Source organism: Manacus candei, unplaced genomic scaffold (genome assembly GCF_025592945.1).
Source record: "Manacus candei isolate 608988 ecotype Guabito, Panama unplaced genomic scaffold, ASM2559294v1 h1tg000047l, whole genome shotgun sequence".
NCBI lineage: Eukaryota > Metazoa > Chordata > Aves > Passeriformes > Pipridae > Manacus > Manacus candei.
This window is the reverse complement of record NW_026138095.1, coordinates 7,114,658-7,126,864: the sequence shown is the minus strand read 5'-3', so window position 1 is coordinate 7,126,864 and position 12,207 is coordinate 7,114,658. Positions and strand designations below refer to the sequence as shown.

At 44.0% G+C, this 12,207-nt stretch overlaps 1 protein-coding gene across 1 annotated transcript in view; it reads right to left on the bottom strand.

Annotated features, from left to right (window-relative positions):
- The window catches only part of SAP30BP (SAP30 binding protein), a 29,330-nt gene continuing 17,123 nt past the window's right edge, over window positions 1–12,207 (bottom strand). The window contains 7 exon segments of the mRNA XM_051797851.1: window positions 1–619; window positions 1,287–1,371; window positions 2,546–2,604; window positions 3,003–3,054; window positions 3,538–3,598; window positions 4,070–4,161; window positions 6,611–6,699. Coding sequence (XP_051653811.1) covers window positions 438–619; window positions 1,287–1,371; window positions 2,546–2,604; window positions 3,003–3,054; window positions 3,538–3,598; window positions 4,070–4,161; window positions 6,611–6,699 — 620 coding nt within the window. The 3' untranslated portion in view covers window positions 1–437.

Below are 12,207 nucleotides of genomic sequence, written 5' to 3'. Positions count from 1 at the left end.
TATCACAGGCTGCAAGCCTGGAGCACGACCTGGAACACACAAGGATAACACAGATAGTCCTGTACTACTTGCCCTTTTATTTTATTTTTTTTTTTTTGCCCCCTAAACCAAACTTGCAAGTAGGTAAGACCCTAATGCAGTAATTAATAAGCGAACTTTTACAAGCTGACTCCAGATACCACCTTCCTCCAGCACAACACACAGGCTGGTTCTTCCCACAGCAAGCAAAGGCAGAGGCATTGTGGGCAGAGGTCCATTCCTGTGGGCACACAGCTGGCATGCCTGCTCCTGCTCCTGCCCCCAGTCTTCCAAAGGGGAACTGTGGTCTGCTCCAAAGAATCTTGCCATCCTTTACCAAAAGCGAAAGCTACCCCTCCCTTCTGAGAACAATGGCTTCAATGATAAACAAGTCCAAAAATCCAGGCCCAGCACACCAGTCACTGCTTGGCCTTTTTCACAATGGTGCCCACAGCTGATATCACCGTGGTTTTGGATCCACTCGCGCTGGTTGTCACTGTGACAACCCCTGGCAGTGTGGCAGTGGTGGTGAGGATGGTGGGCTGAGCTATCGTTGTTACGGGGATGGCAGAGTCCCACTTGCTCTTCCTCTTCTGGGCATCTGTGAATTTGATTAAATCAAGCAAATGAGGATTAGCATTATGTTAAAGGTCACCAGTCCCTCCTTAACACCCTGACTGGCCAACCCTTAATATCCTAGACAACTTCCCCTCACATTAATTTCAGGATACATGGGCACTAAGTGGTGAGGAGGAAAGACAACTTTGTACCTCGAGAGTCAAAGTGGAACTGCACACCTGAGCTCCAGCCAAATGGGAGCCAGGATCATCCCTGCCCCAGAGCATAGTTAATTTTAACAGAGCACATGTATCCCAGTTGCTCAGCTACAGGCACAGGACACTCATCAGCCTCCAGTGTTTTTTCTCCCTTCCCCTCAGTTTAAAATGCAGGCTGTAGGCACGAGAGTGATTTTCAGTCTTTCCAAACCTCTTGAGATATATCAGTCCCAAGAATACTCTACAACCACAGACAGTAGCAGGTTTCTTGACACACTAATAAATCACCTCACTATCCCACCTGGCTCTGGTCTTTCATTCCAGAAGGGAAGACCTGGAATACAGGGACTAGAGGAAAGCTAGTCCAACAACCCCTAGAAAAAACACACTCTTGCATTATATACACAATCAGTAAGGAGCCTTCAGGTTTCCAGGAAGCACTAATCCCAGCATTACTGCAGCTTAACTGGTACAATCCCAACTGTTCTTTACCTCCCACAGTGGTACTGGCTGTTGTGGTGGTTGTAGAAGTGGCGCTTGTTGTTGTACCCTTTTTAGTGCCAGTCACAAATTCAATCTGGGAAGGGAGAGACACATAGGAAAAAGAGAAGATAAAAAAAAAAGAAGTGTTAAGATACACAGCCTTTCTTTAACCCACAGCACCTATGTTTTTTAAAAACAGCTTTAATGTGATGTAAGACATTGGCCTCTGAGCTGCCCATCATGCAGAAAGACAGATACAGACCTCAGGCCAGAGTGTACTGAAGCCATGAGAATTAAGGATTTCTACAACCCAGCTCCTAAATCTGATGCAATAAAAATGTGTGTGTCAACTGGGATTTGATACAGCTCAGACAGGATACATCCTGGCCATTAAACACTGTATTTATACAGTCAGAAGTTCTTATCCTTTTTTCTTTAAGAAACATGCAAGACAAGCCCCTACTTGCACAATTTACTGCGACTGCATCATGGCAGGAAACCTGGCAACAAGAGCCACAACAGCACTGCAGCCTCAAAACTGCAGACATGGGCAAGGATGTAATGAGATGCCTGGGTTACTGTGCAAAAAACCAAAACAAGCAGCAAGACAGAGCATGCACTGCACAAAAAAACCCTCCACCGAATATGGAGGGAGCCTTCTGCAAGGTTAGATGGCAATCTCTAACATCAGACAGTTTTCTCATGCCAGCCACTGGCTTAAAGGCAATACAGGACAGGAATAAAATCTTTCAAAGCCTGTCTGTGTTCTTTTTGGGGCGTCTATAAGATTAGCTGGGCTTGTCACAAAATGCACAAAGCTAAAATAGGTCCAATATTTCTGGAAATCAGATACAAGAAGGCAATATCAAGAACAGAAAGCAGATATTGTCTCACATCGAGATACAGTGAGGAAATTAAGCTGTAACTAGGCTATGCCACCAGGCAAAATGTCAGAGATTAAGAAAAAAGTTGTTCTTTATGCATTATCTTGCCTTTATCTGGTCTACTGAATACCATTTCTAGAGCTCTGGTTTAAAAATACTGACAAACCAGCAGGAAATCCAGTGGAATAAACAACCCAGAGGAATGGACCTATAAGGAAGGGCAAACAATCTGTGCAGCTCGGGAAAGGACATGCAAGGAGAAAGGAGAGAACCAGGGAAAAACAAGCAGTGTTAGCACAGAAAGGGCAGAGCAACAAAAGGAACTTCAGCAGGCAAAGAAACAAAACCCCTGCACCTCCATCTCTTTTGGTTTTGAGGGGCTACCTTTGTGCGTTCCTTCTTGGCCTTCTCCAGTTTGTCCATTTCAATCTTCTGGGCTTTGGCTGAGAAAGATCAGAAGAAGTGAAGCACTAAGAACAGTAAAAACCCACAGCTCTCTCTCACTCACTTCCCATCAGAAACAATCCAAACCTTCAAATTCTGTATAGAAAATTAAACTGCCATGAAAGTAACTACTGCTCTTTAATCAAAACATTGCAGCACTAAATTAATGATTTAAGAGGTGAAAACACTGAAGAACCAATTTAAATGAAAAGGCTTTCTTTCCAAACTGATGAAGCATCAATAACATTCAGGCACATCCAACCAGAATGAAGTCGTTAAAGAGCAGCATGTGATGACTTCTCATTTATAAAGGAAGTGGGGACTCCAGTGCAGTTAATTAAGTACAAAACACAAAGACCTAAGCTAGGACAAAAAAGGACAGACTTCCTGGAATTACCTAGTGCCTCGTAATACGAATCCTCTGACCAGCCATGAGGGTCAAACATGTCCTAAAGAAAAAAAATAAGTCAGATTAGGGCTATTTCCACAGAGACACAAAACCCAGTTCAAAAATGTTTAAGGCATTTCTGTTCTCTGATGATAATCATGACTGATTTCTTCTTGTATACCAAAGATCACATCAGACCTTCTTTTATGGGACCACGTTCTGTTGTGAATGAAGGAAAAGCTCTGAAGCCACAAGTATGCTGGGATAAGTCATGCATTTTTCTGCTGCTCAGCTTCAGTCCCCCTTGAGGAGTTTCCTTTATACCTACACACTTCAGCAGTTTTTGTTCAGCACCATTACAGCAAAGTTGGAGGCACTGAGGCTCAGTGCCACACAAAAATGTTCACTTCAATGCAGAGTCTCAAACTGAAGTTCCCTTAAAGGACCTCTAAGCAAGCAGGCTCAAGAAAGCCTCAGGTAAGACTTTACACCTCTCTATTATCTCTTACCCACTCCCTTTCCAGCCAAAAGCACTGCACCTCACCTTTGGATAATTTGTACCAAGTTCATCAATGGAACAAAACTGGATCAGCTTTTCATAGATGCTGCAAAGGAAAAACAGGAGTTCAGAACAGAACCAGAGGCAGAAATAAACAGAAGCCTTTCAGATGTGTTGGTAGAAAGAGAATTTGTCACCTCTTCACACTGCAAGAGTGAAATCAGAACCAGGGAAGGTATGCCTGCTATGATGGATGTGGCATCCCGTTAACCACAGTATTTACCACTTCCCCCAAACATCTCCCAGCTCCCAGAACAGACACATCTTCTAAAATACTTCACTCATCCAAAGTGTTCACATTTAAAATCTAACCATCACACCAACACTTGCTGTTGTCTCCCAGAACACAAAGAAGAGTTTTACTGTTTCAGTCACAAAAATGAGAGAGACACTATTTGTTTGTAAGCAGTAGTCCTTCTTGCTCAGGATCCTTTTTCTGCTACAACTCCAACAAAGAGGATATTCTTGGCATTTGCTCTGTGGTGCTTTGGTCACACAGGAGAAGATGGTGGCTCACCTGGGGTTGCGAAACTCCTTTTTCCTCTGGATGATGTAGTTCATATCCATGCCCTCTTTCACTTTCCTCTCATACAGCTTTTGAATTTTATCCTACAGGAGAAAGATTACAGGGTGAGCCAGTAAGAAAAGGAGCAGCACAACAGCTGACTAACAAAAGTGTACATGTGGAAACAAGCCAACTGAACCAGTGACCTCCCTTGAGTGGAGCAAGGGTTCCACCCCTTCCAAAGGCTGGTTAATAGACACTTTCTCCTTTAAGGTCTGAAGTAGCTACATGAACTGTCTGGATTGGTAAAGGAATTGATATTTGTACTTACTGAAGGCTTCAGTGATTAAAGATTTGCCTATAAGGCAGTAGCACAGGCTTCTCCTTCCCAGTCTGTTATTTCCCTTTATAGACATGACTGTAGAGCAGAAGCCAGTTCTCAAATCCACTGAGGTTCTCCCACAGATTGCAGGAACCACCACACCCACCTTCAGACTCAGGTGTGCTGGGCTACACACTGCCCAGAAGGCAAAGCTCATGGCTCTGCCTGGGTAACAGATGAACAGAGCCAAGTTCTGCTGGAGAACTAAACCCAGTGTGATCATCAGGGATTGCTGGTGGTGCCCACTGGCAGCCAAACACTCTTGGGAACAATGCACTTGTAAATCCCTGCTTTGGTACAAGTGACCAGCCAGATGGAATCAGCTCCTCTTTGCAGATCACTCACATAGTTACAAAGCCTGGGGATAACTTACTGAAGTCCCAAGCCGCTGCAAAAGGCAACTTTAAATTAGATTGGAAATGTCAAGCAGTCTACTCTCCAGAGACTAAAAGCTTTCAAATCAAACATGATTTTTTTCTTCCTCAGCAAGGTGGATAAAAGTACTTAAAAGTATTCCTACTCTAGTGATGCTGACAGCAAAGGCAGGAACTGTCAGATGGAACATGGAGTTAAGTGGTACTAGCAGGAGAATATCCTCAGTAATTTCTGTCATCTTTTCTTTAGGACAGAAATTTCTCATATTAAACAAGATCAGAGGCTGGGCCTTCACTCTTTCACGATTGGAGAGCTGAGTCAATTTGCCTTTGTTGCTTCTGGATAAGTCAGTTCATGTCTCCCTCCCTGGACAGTCAACTCAAACACAGAACTGATTATTGTCTGAGGGCTTGCTGAAGCTTGAATAAAGGAGGATTGTTAAGAGCTGATATGAAACTCCTATTTCAACAACCTTAAAAAAAAACTTTGTAAGATAAATTTTCATCAAGTTGTCACAAAATCAGCAAGAGGAAATCACACAATCTCCACATCCAGCACACACATTGTGAGGCTTGAAGGAACAACTGCAAAAAGGTGAATCTGGGGAGTAGAAGTGATTGAATAGGTGTTCCCTTTTGGCCCCTCCCCATGGAGCAGCAATATGGTTCACAAAGTCCACAGATGGGGAACTACTCAGTCAACTTTCTAATAAGAAATACTCCCTTTGGCAGAGTTCAAGATACAGTTTATTAGAGGAAGAATTTGACAAAAGAGCAAGTCACCAGTGAAAAGCCCAGAACATTTTGCATCTCTGAGGAACAATCCCATCTCCTTGCTCAAAGTGCTCTAAGATGTGGTTTGACCTGCTAACAGAGGACAAGTTCTCCTTTGATTTAAACAGTAAACTGCTGTGCAAGGGGGAAAATTCTGCTTTATTCTGTCTACTCTCTCAAGCTCTGTGCATTCTTCAGATCTAACGCACCCCAGTTCATTGATGTCAGAACAGTAAAATCCTCCTACAGCACCAGAGGAGGGATGGGTGTGCCCAGGTACACTGTGTGGAGAAGAAGAAAGCATCATCTGGATGGTGAGTCACTCTGAATCACCACTGCACATTAGGAGCTACTTTATAGAGCATTCCAGAAGTGATTCTTTACTTGTATTTCTACTGGGCGGAAAACTGGACATAAAACTCAAATGGGTGGTAGGAAACAGCAGTCCCTGCTCTTTTCATTTGCACTCCATGAGGAGGAGAAGACAGCAGGTTACTGCAAAGTTGGCCACTGCAACTATCTGGGTGTGCACTGGAGAAGACATGCATCTGTCTTGTTTTGTTGCCTCTAAGTTACCAGCCTTCCCTCTAAATGTTTATCATCCAGAGAGATGTAGGTGGAAAAGGAATCCAGTCATTGCTGCCTCATCTATTCCAGTTTAGGGGATTCTTGGGCTTGTATGGAAAACAATGATTTGTTCTTTTCTACAGAGCTGGATTTGCTGAGGTAAGAGGAAAGCAGCCTTCACAGTAAACATTGCTTCTGTGGGACCAAGAGCTGTTTTAAAGCATAAATAACCCACAGAGACTGGAAAACAGCTCAAAGCTACTCTGGTATTCCTAAACTAGAACTGCTGTAAAGCCTAAAGCATTAACACAGTGCATTCATAAACTCGGTGTGGTAAAACCCAGCTTTAATACTGGAGTTTTGCCTTGTGCAAAAATACTGAGCAGAGGTCCCAAACATCCCCTCTCCCTTCTGAATTACAAGCCTTTAAAAAGAATGAAGTGGACTTATACCAACCTGCAACTGGTTAGAACATCTGCCAGGAGGCTCAGGAGGGATTTTGATCTCATCTGGAGACATGTTCCGCACTCTCTCTGAAAAAGAAGCTGGAGAGAGCAATGTGGGCATGAGTTCTGGCAGTACTGAAGGGAGTTTCAGCCATGCAAGTCATTAAATTGTTTTATGTCCCTGCTGGCACCACTCTGTCATTGGGAATCAACAGGCAAAGGTAATGGGAATGCTGCCAACTGGTAATCGTGGTGTTTTCAAGATGCTGAGCAAGAAGCAACTAATCTAAAGGCTACATCATTATAAGAGGGACGAGATGCTTGTTTTATTGATAACTACCTCCAGCTGTGGTTCTGTGTCATACCCATGCTTAAAGCTTCATTTTCAGGGGTCCCTTCATCCCCAAATGGAAATGTAAAAGCTAAGCTACTTCCACTCCAGCTGCAACTGTTGATAAGATCCTCAAAAGCAAAGAATCTTCAGAGGAATAAAGGTTGGGTCATGGCATGGATCCCTAAACCCCTGCACTGTGCACCACACACCCAACCCTGCACTACTCCAGGTCTCCCATACACACCTTCAGGTCCTGCTCTGAACAGTGCAGTAACCTGGAGTCTCTGCCAAAGCCTGTGCCAGGACACTCTTGGAGAGAGGATCAGACCATGCATGTGGAGGATCACAGGATCAACTCTATGCAGCCTGGCTCTTTGCCATTTTGGGGGAGGTAATCACTTTGGGTCCTATTTAGATCAAGACATACCTAGATGAACCTAAATGGTTCAAGGAGGGAACAACCATCCCCAGGGCTGTCAGGAATTAACCACAAGAAATTACATTTCATCCCTAAGTTAACATTTCCTTAACAGGCACTTTGATCTCTGCTTACAGAGACAGACTACTGGGAGAAGGAACAACTCGTTCTGCAGGACTGGGAACAGACCAGCACAGTCTGCCAGATTTCTATAGCTGTTTGTGTTGGGATATACTATTAAAGTACCTGATTGCCCTCTAAAGATTAGTTTACAGAGTTATCAGCAAAAGAAACTGCTGTGCTTCCCACTATTGCTTGCTACTTTCCCACTATTATGGGAAACCCAGGCAGTTATCTAGCCAAGTCTTGGAGCAGAGATTTGTGCCACCTTTAAGCAGCTGGGACTGTTTTCAAGCATAGTTTGTACAGGGAACACATTCCAGAGTTGGTCTACAGTGGATAAGAGACCTGACAGCAGCACAGAGGTCATATCAACCAAGTCAGCTCCTCAGCTATACACTGCTCAGCAGAAGCTGCCTGAACTGCAGCTCCAGCTCACTGAGCTCAGCAACTCTGAATAAAGGCCAGAAGGGCCCAAAGGACAGACACCGGTGTTGGAACCCAGGAGAGCTGGGGCTACAGATAAGCAACACTACACATGATCAGTGCTACTACAGTTTCCATGTCTTTTGTAAAAATGTGAAGCACTAAGGACAACATCCTTTGGAGATGCAAAGCTGGCAGGCGACCACTCATTCTGTTTGATCAAGATGCTGTTGAGGGTTAAATTCTTCAGCAGCTGCCAGTAAGGAACAAAAAGTGTCCTTTGGCATTTACTAAGAGGGTGCCTCTAAGGAAGAAGGAAAGCTTGCCAGAGCCCCAACAGAAAGGCAGGCAAAGGGAGCTCCCTGACAACAAGGCAGACATTTGTTATAGGTTACAGATGCTGGTGGGATGGGGAAGCCTCTGGTTTAATTAGAGCTTCAGGAACTCAAAGACAGGAACATAATACACGGCACACTAGGCTTGCTGGGAAAGGTGAAAGCTGATTAATGGCTTAAGAGATTCACAGCATCAGCAGAAACATTAAAAAATAAAAACAACCACTAAATACAGACTTCTTAAGGCAAAGAAAGGACCTAAAAAAAAAAATAATTCAAAAAAATCAAACCTAGCTCCAGACTAGACATCCCATAGGCTCCCTTGTCTTTGCAGATGACCAGAAGAGCCACGGAGAAACAAAACATTTGTGGGAACTGTGGGGTCATAAACTCAGGAACTCTGGGCAAGACCTCTGTCTAACCAGCAAAAAAAAGTTAAAGTCATAAGTGAATGTTCAGTAACCCATTCAAAGCTCTCTTGAAACAAATAATACTGGAGGCAGAACAAGAGCTCCCAATGAGACAATATATTTTGATGCATGACTTTCAGGTTTTGGTGCTCACTTCCTCCTTTGTTTGAGCCATCATTTATCAACATCATACTGATGGGGGAAAGCATCTCTTAACAGTTTACAAGGAACTAGAACTAATGCATCTTTGTCTCCTGCAATCCCACCATAGCTGTACGTAGCTGAACACTGAGTCAGCACAGAGGATACGTGCACCTCACAAACCGAGCACAAATATTCAGCATTACTCAATTCTTTCATCACATTGCAGCCAGACTGAGATGCCACATCACTAAGAAGAAAAGGGTGAGTTTAAGGATGAGTTTAATGCCTTTGGGCTCATTTACAGTAAGGAAGTACAAATTATCCATGCCCTCCAGCAGCCCTCAAACTCCCTCCCCTAACAGACAGCAGAATGGCTGATTACGCAGCATCTTTCCACCAGTTCTTTCCATAGAGGAAAGGGCAACTGGGATGATCATTCAAAATAATCCTGGAACTTGCATATATGGCCACAGGCTCCTGTATAAAACATGCTGGTGTAAAGCTGCCCTTGGGACTTTGAAAACACATCTATACAGCAGTAACTGCAGATGAACAGCCAGCAACAAGGTGTGTCCTCACCGGATACATCCAACTGCTTTGTGCATCCTGTTATTCCTGCCAAGATCAAAGTTTTAAATTCACATGAGTCACAGGTGACACTGGTTGCAGCCTCTAATTGGTCTGTGATTTGCAGGCTCCCAGCCTAGAGGATCTCCAAGTGGAGACGTCAGGAAGTTGGCTGTTGGCACAATTAATCAGTCCGGGCACACCCAGATTCTGGCTCACAGTAAGTAAATATCTTCCCCGAATCAGATTTATAGTCCAGAAGAAGAACTAAGGTCATGAAGCAGATCCCAAAATTCAGATGAGGGTTCAAGAAAGTAGGAGCCAATGCCTCTCAAAGCATCCTGCTGCTGGACACCACCACTTAGGGTGTACCTAGCAAAGATTCAGCCTCTCAGTCATCAATGAAGGATAATTGCATGACATATTTTGGTGAGGCAGATAATTAAATGGAAATACTACATTAAATCTGCTTCAGTTTGAGATAGATGGGTTATCTGACCTATGTCCAACAGTACAGAGACAATCTGCATAGCAGGAGAGAAGTTGTCACAGCACAAACCATGCCCTTCCTTCCAGAAGGAAATGACTGCTCTCAATCCAAAGGCTGTGCTGGAGACATGGATGGAGGGCACACAGGAGCTTTGTTTCCCACAGATGGGTAGGAATGTTTTCCTGGTGCAGAGAAAACCAAAATGATAGAGAGTATAATGGGTGTACAGGACAGACCAAGGTGTGGATCATCTGAGGTCTGGTAATGCTGCTCCCCATGTAGGATAAAGAACTCCCAAGGTTCACTTACATGCTGTGTTTTTTGCTGTCACAAGGGATTAGAGGCAGTTCAGGTGCCAGTTTGTTTCTAAAGGTCACACTAGGCAAAAAAAAACAAGGAAAGACCTGGAAAGGGTGATCAGAGGGACGTGGGTTTCCCCTTGAGACATGCAAACCGGTGGTGCCTGGTCTCTAAAACTGCATTCTCTGGCACTCTGTCTGCTTGGCATAAACCAGGGTGTGTGGGTTTCTGATTTCCTGGCACCAGAACAGCCAAATCAGAGGGAAAAACTGGAGGCAACAACATGCCAGTGAGTCACCCATCCATGGAAGGACACTAGTTCCCTTTCTGCTCCGTGGGCTGAGAAATGCAGAAAGAGACCTGCAACTCAGCCATACTTTCTGCTCTCATGAACACTGAGTTTGCGCTCAGACATCCTGAGGGCTGCAGAGAACTCTTCTTACAGTCCAAAAGGTAAACAACCATGCTGCAAAGAACTTCAGGGCAAAAATACCTGCATCCTAAAAGTATTATTTTGCAAGGCTGGAGGAAACAGCAATTGCAATGTCCTGCCAGCACCATGAACTGTTCAGAGCAGTACAAAAACCCCAAAAGGACAATGCTGAGGTAGAAATCTATCAAAATAAGCTTCACATGTACTTCCTTCTCAAACATGGGGCAGTTAAGGCTAAAACTTTCCTTCCCATTCTTTTCAGGCATTGATTATGTGATCATTACTTCAGCATAAGGCAGGACAACCATGCCCTTCCCAGCTGCTCATCCCTACTGTTTTCTTTTTGCCAGCTCCAGTGCTCACCTAACATGCACTAAGCAGATCATGGAGAGGATCCAGCTGGAAGCCTCACAGGGGAGAAAAAAAAAGAAGAAAAAAGAAAGAAACAATAAAAAAAAAGAGCAGTGAAGATGGATCTCAGCTGGCTCCCACTCCCAGAGCAGCTCAGAGCACACAGACTTTAAAATGCATCTGGGGGAGGTAAAACAGAAACAGGATTTTTGGCAGGAACCTACATTTCTTCTGTACTTAAGCAACTGCACAACCATAGACTTTAATAAAGGTGACACTGAAAAATGCAAGGTTACCTTCTGAGGAGGGCAGGCCCACAAGTTTTTAATGCAAAAAAATCAATCGTGGAAAACTGTCTGAGGATGATTTTGACTTCCATATACTGAGAGACAAAACTTTAGATGTCCTCCAGATGGGGGAAGTTACTTGCTTCATGTCAGAAAATTCTGCACTTTCTCCATTAAAGAAGTCTAATTCTGAAAGGCCAAGTTTTCAGCAAGGGAGTGGTTGTCAGGTTACACCAACCATGGGGCTCTTGCAACAGTTCCTTCTCAGCCAGATAAGATATGGTCTAATGCAACAGACCTCCAGAATCCAGCATGGCAAGTATCTGACCTCTCATAACCTGGTTCTGCACAAAGCCAGCCTACCCACTGCTCTGTGTGTGCTGCTGTTGGGAAAGGATATTAAAGGTAAGAGTGCAAAGAGACCTCAATCCAGGTCTCAGACTCACCAACACTGTTCACTCATGAGTTGTGACACTAATCAGTGCCCTCTGTGCAGATTTTAAGCCTGTGTGCAAATCTGGGCCATCATGAGACAAACTGAGATTCAGACTTCTGATCTCCTGTGGATGGGACACTCACTGGGGGAAGAGACTAAGAAAATTATAACCTGAGCCTAACACCTTCACTAAGAAAGGACTTCCCACTGCATTGCTTTACAACTGCAGACCTTCACCCATATGTGAAGCAGAGACTAAAAGGGCAGTGGGCTTTCAGACATTCCTATTTACTTTTTACCCCAAATTCTGTTGCCTCACCCATGTTTCTAGTGTGCATTTTGAGGCAGATCAGTAGATTATGGAAACATTTCTGTTGCATTTTATGATGAGACTGGTTAAAGCAGTTTTGCCCTGTAAAGGCTGAAAATCCAATATAACATTTGGGCTGGTGCAAAGTCTGGGCAGGCCAACTGAAAAGAACTTAACTCCAAAGCTTCAGAGTGATGGCTGCTGTGGGAGCCACAGCTTAGCATGTGAGTATTTGCTGGTTTAATT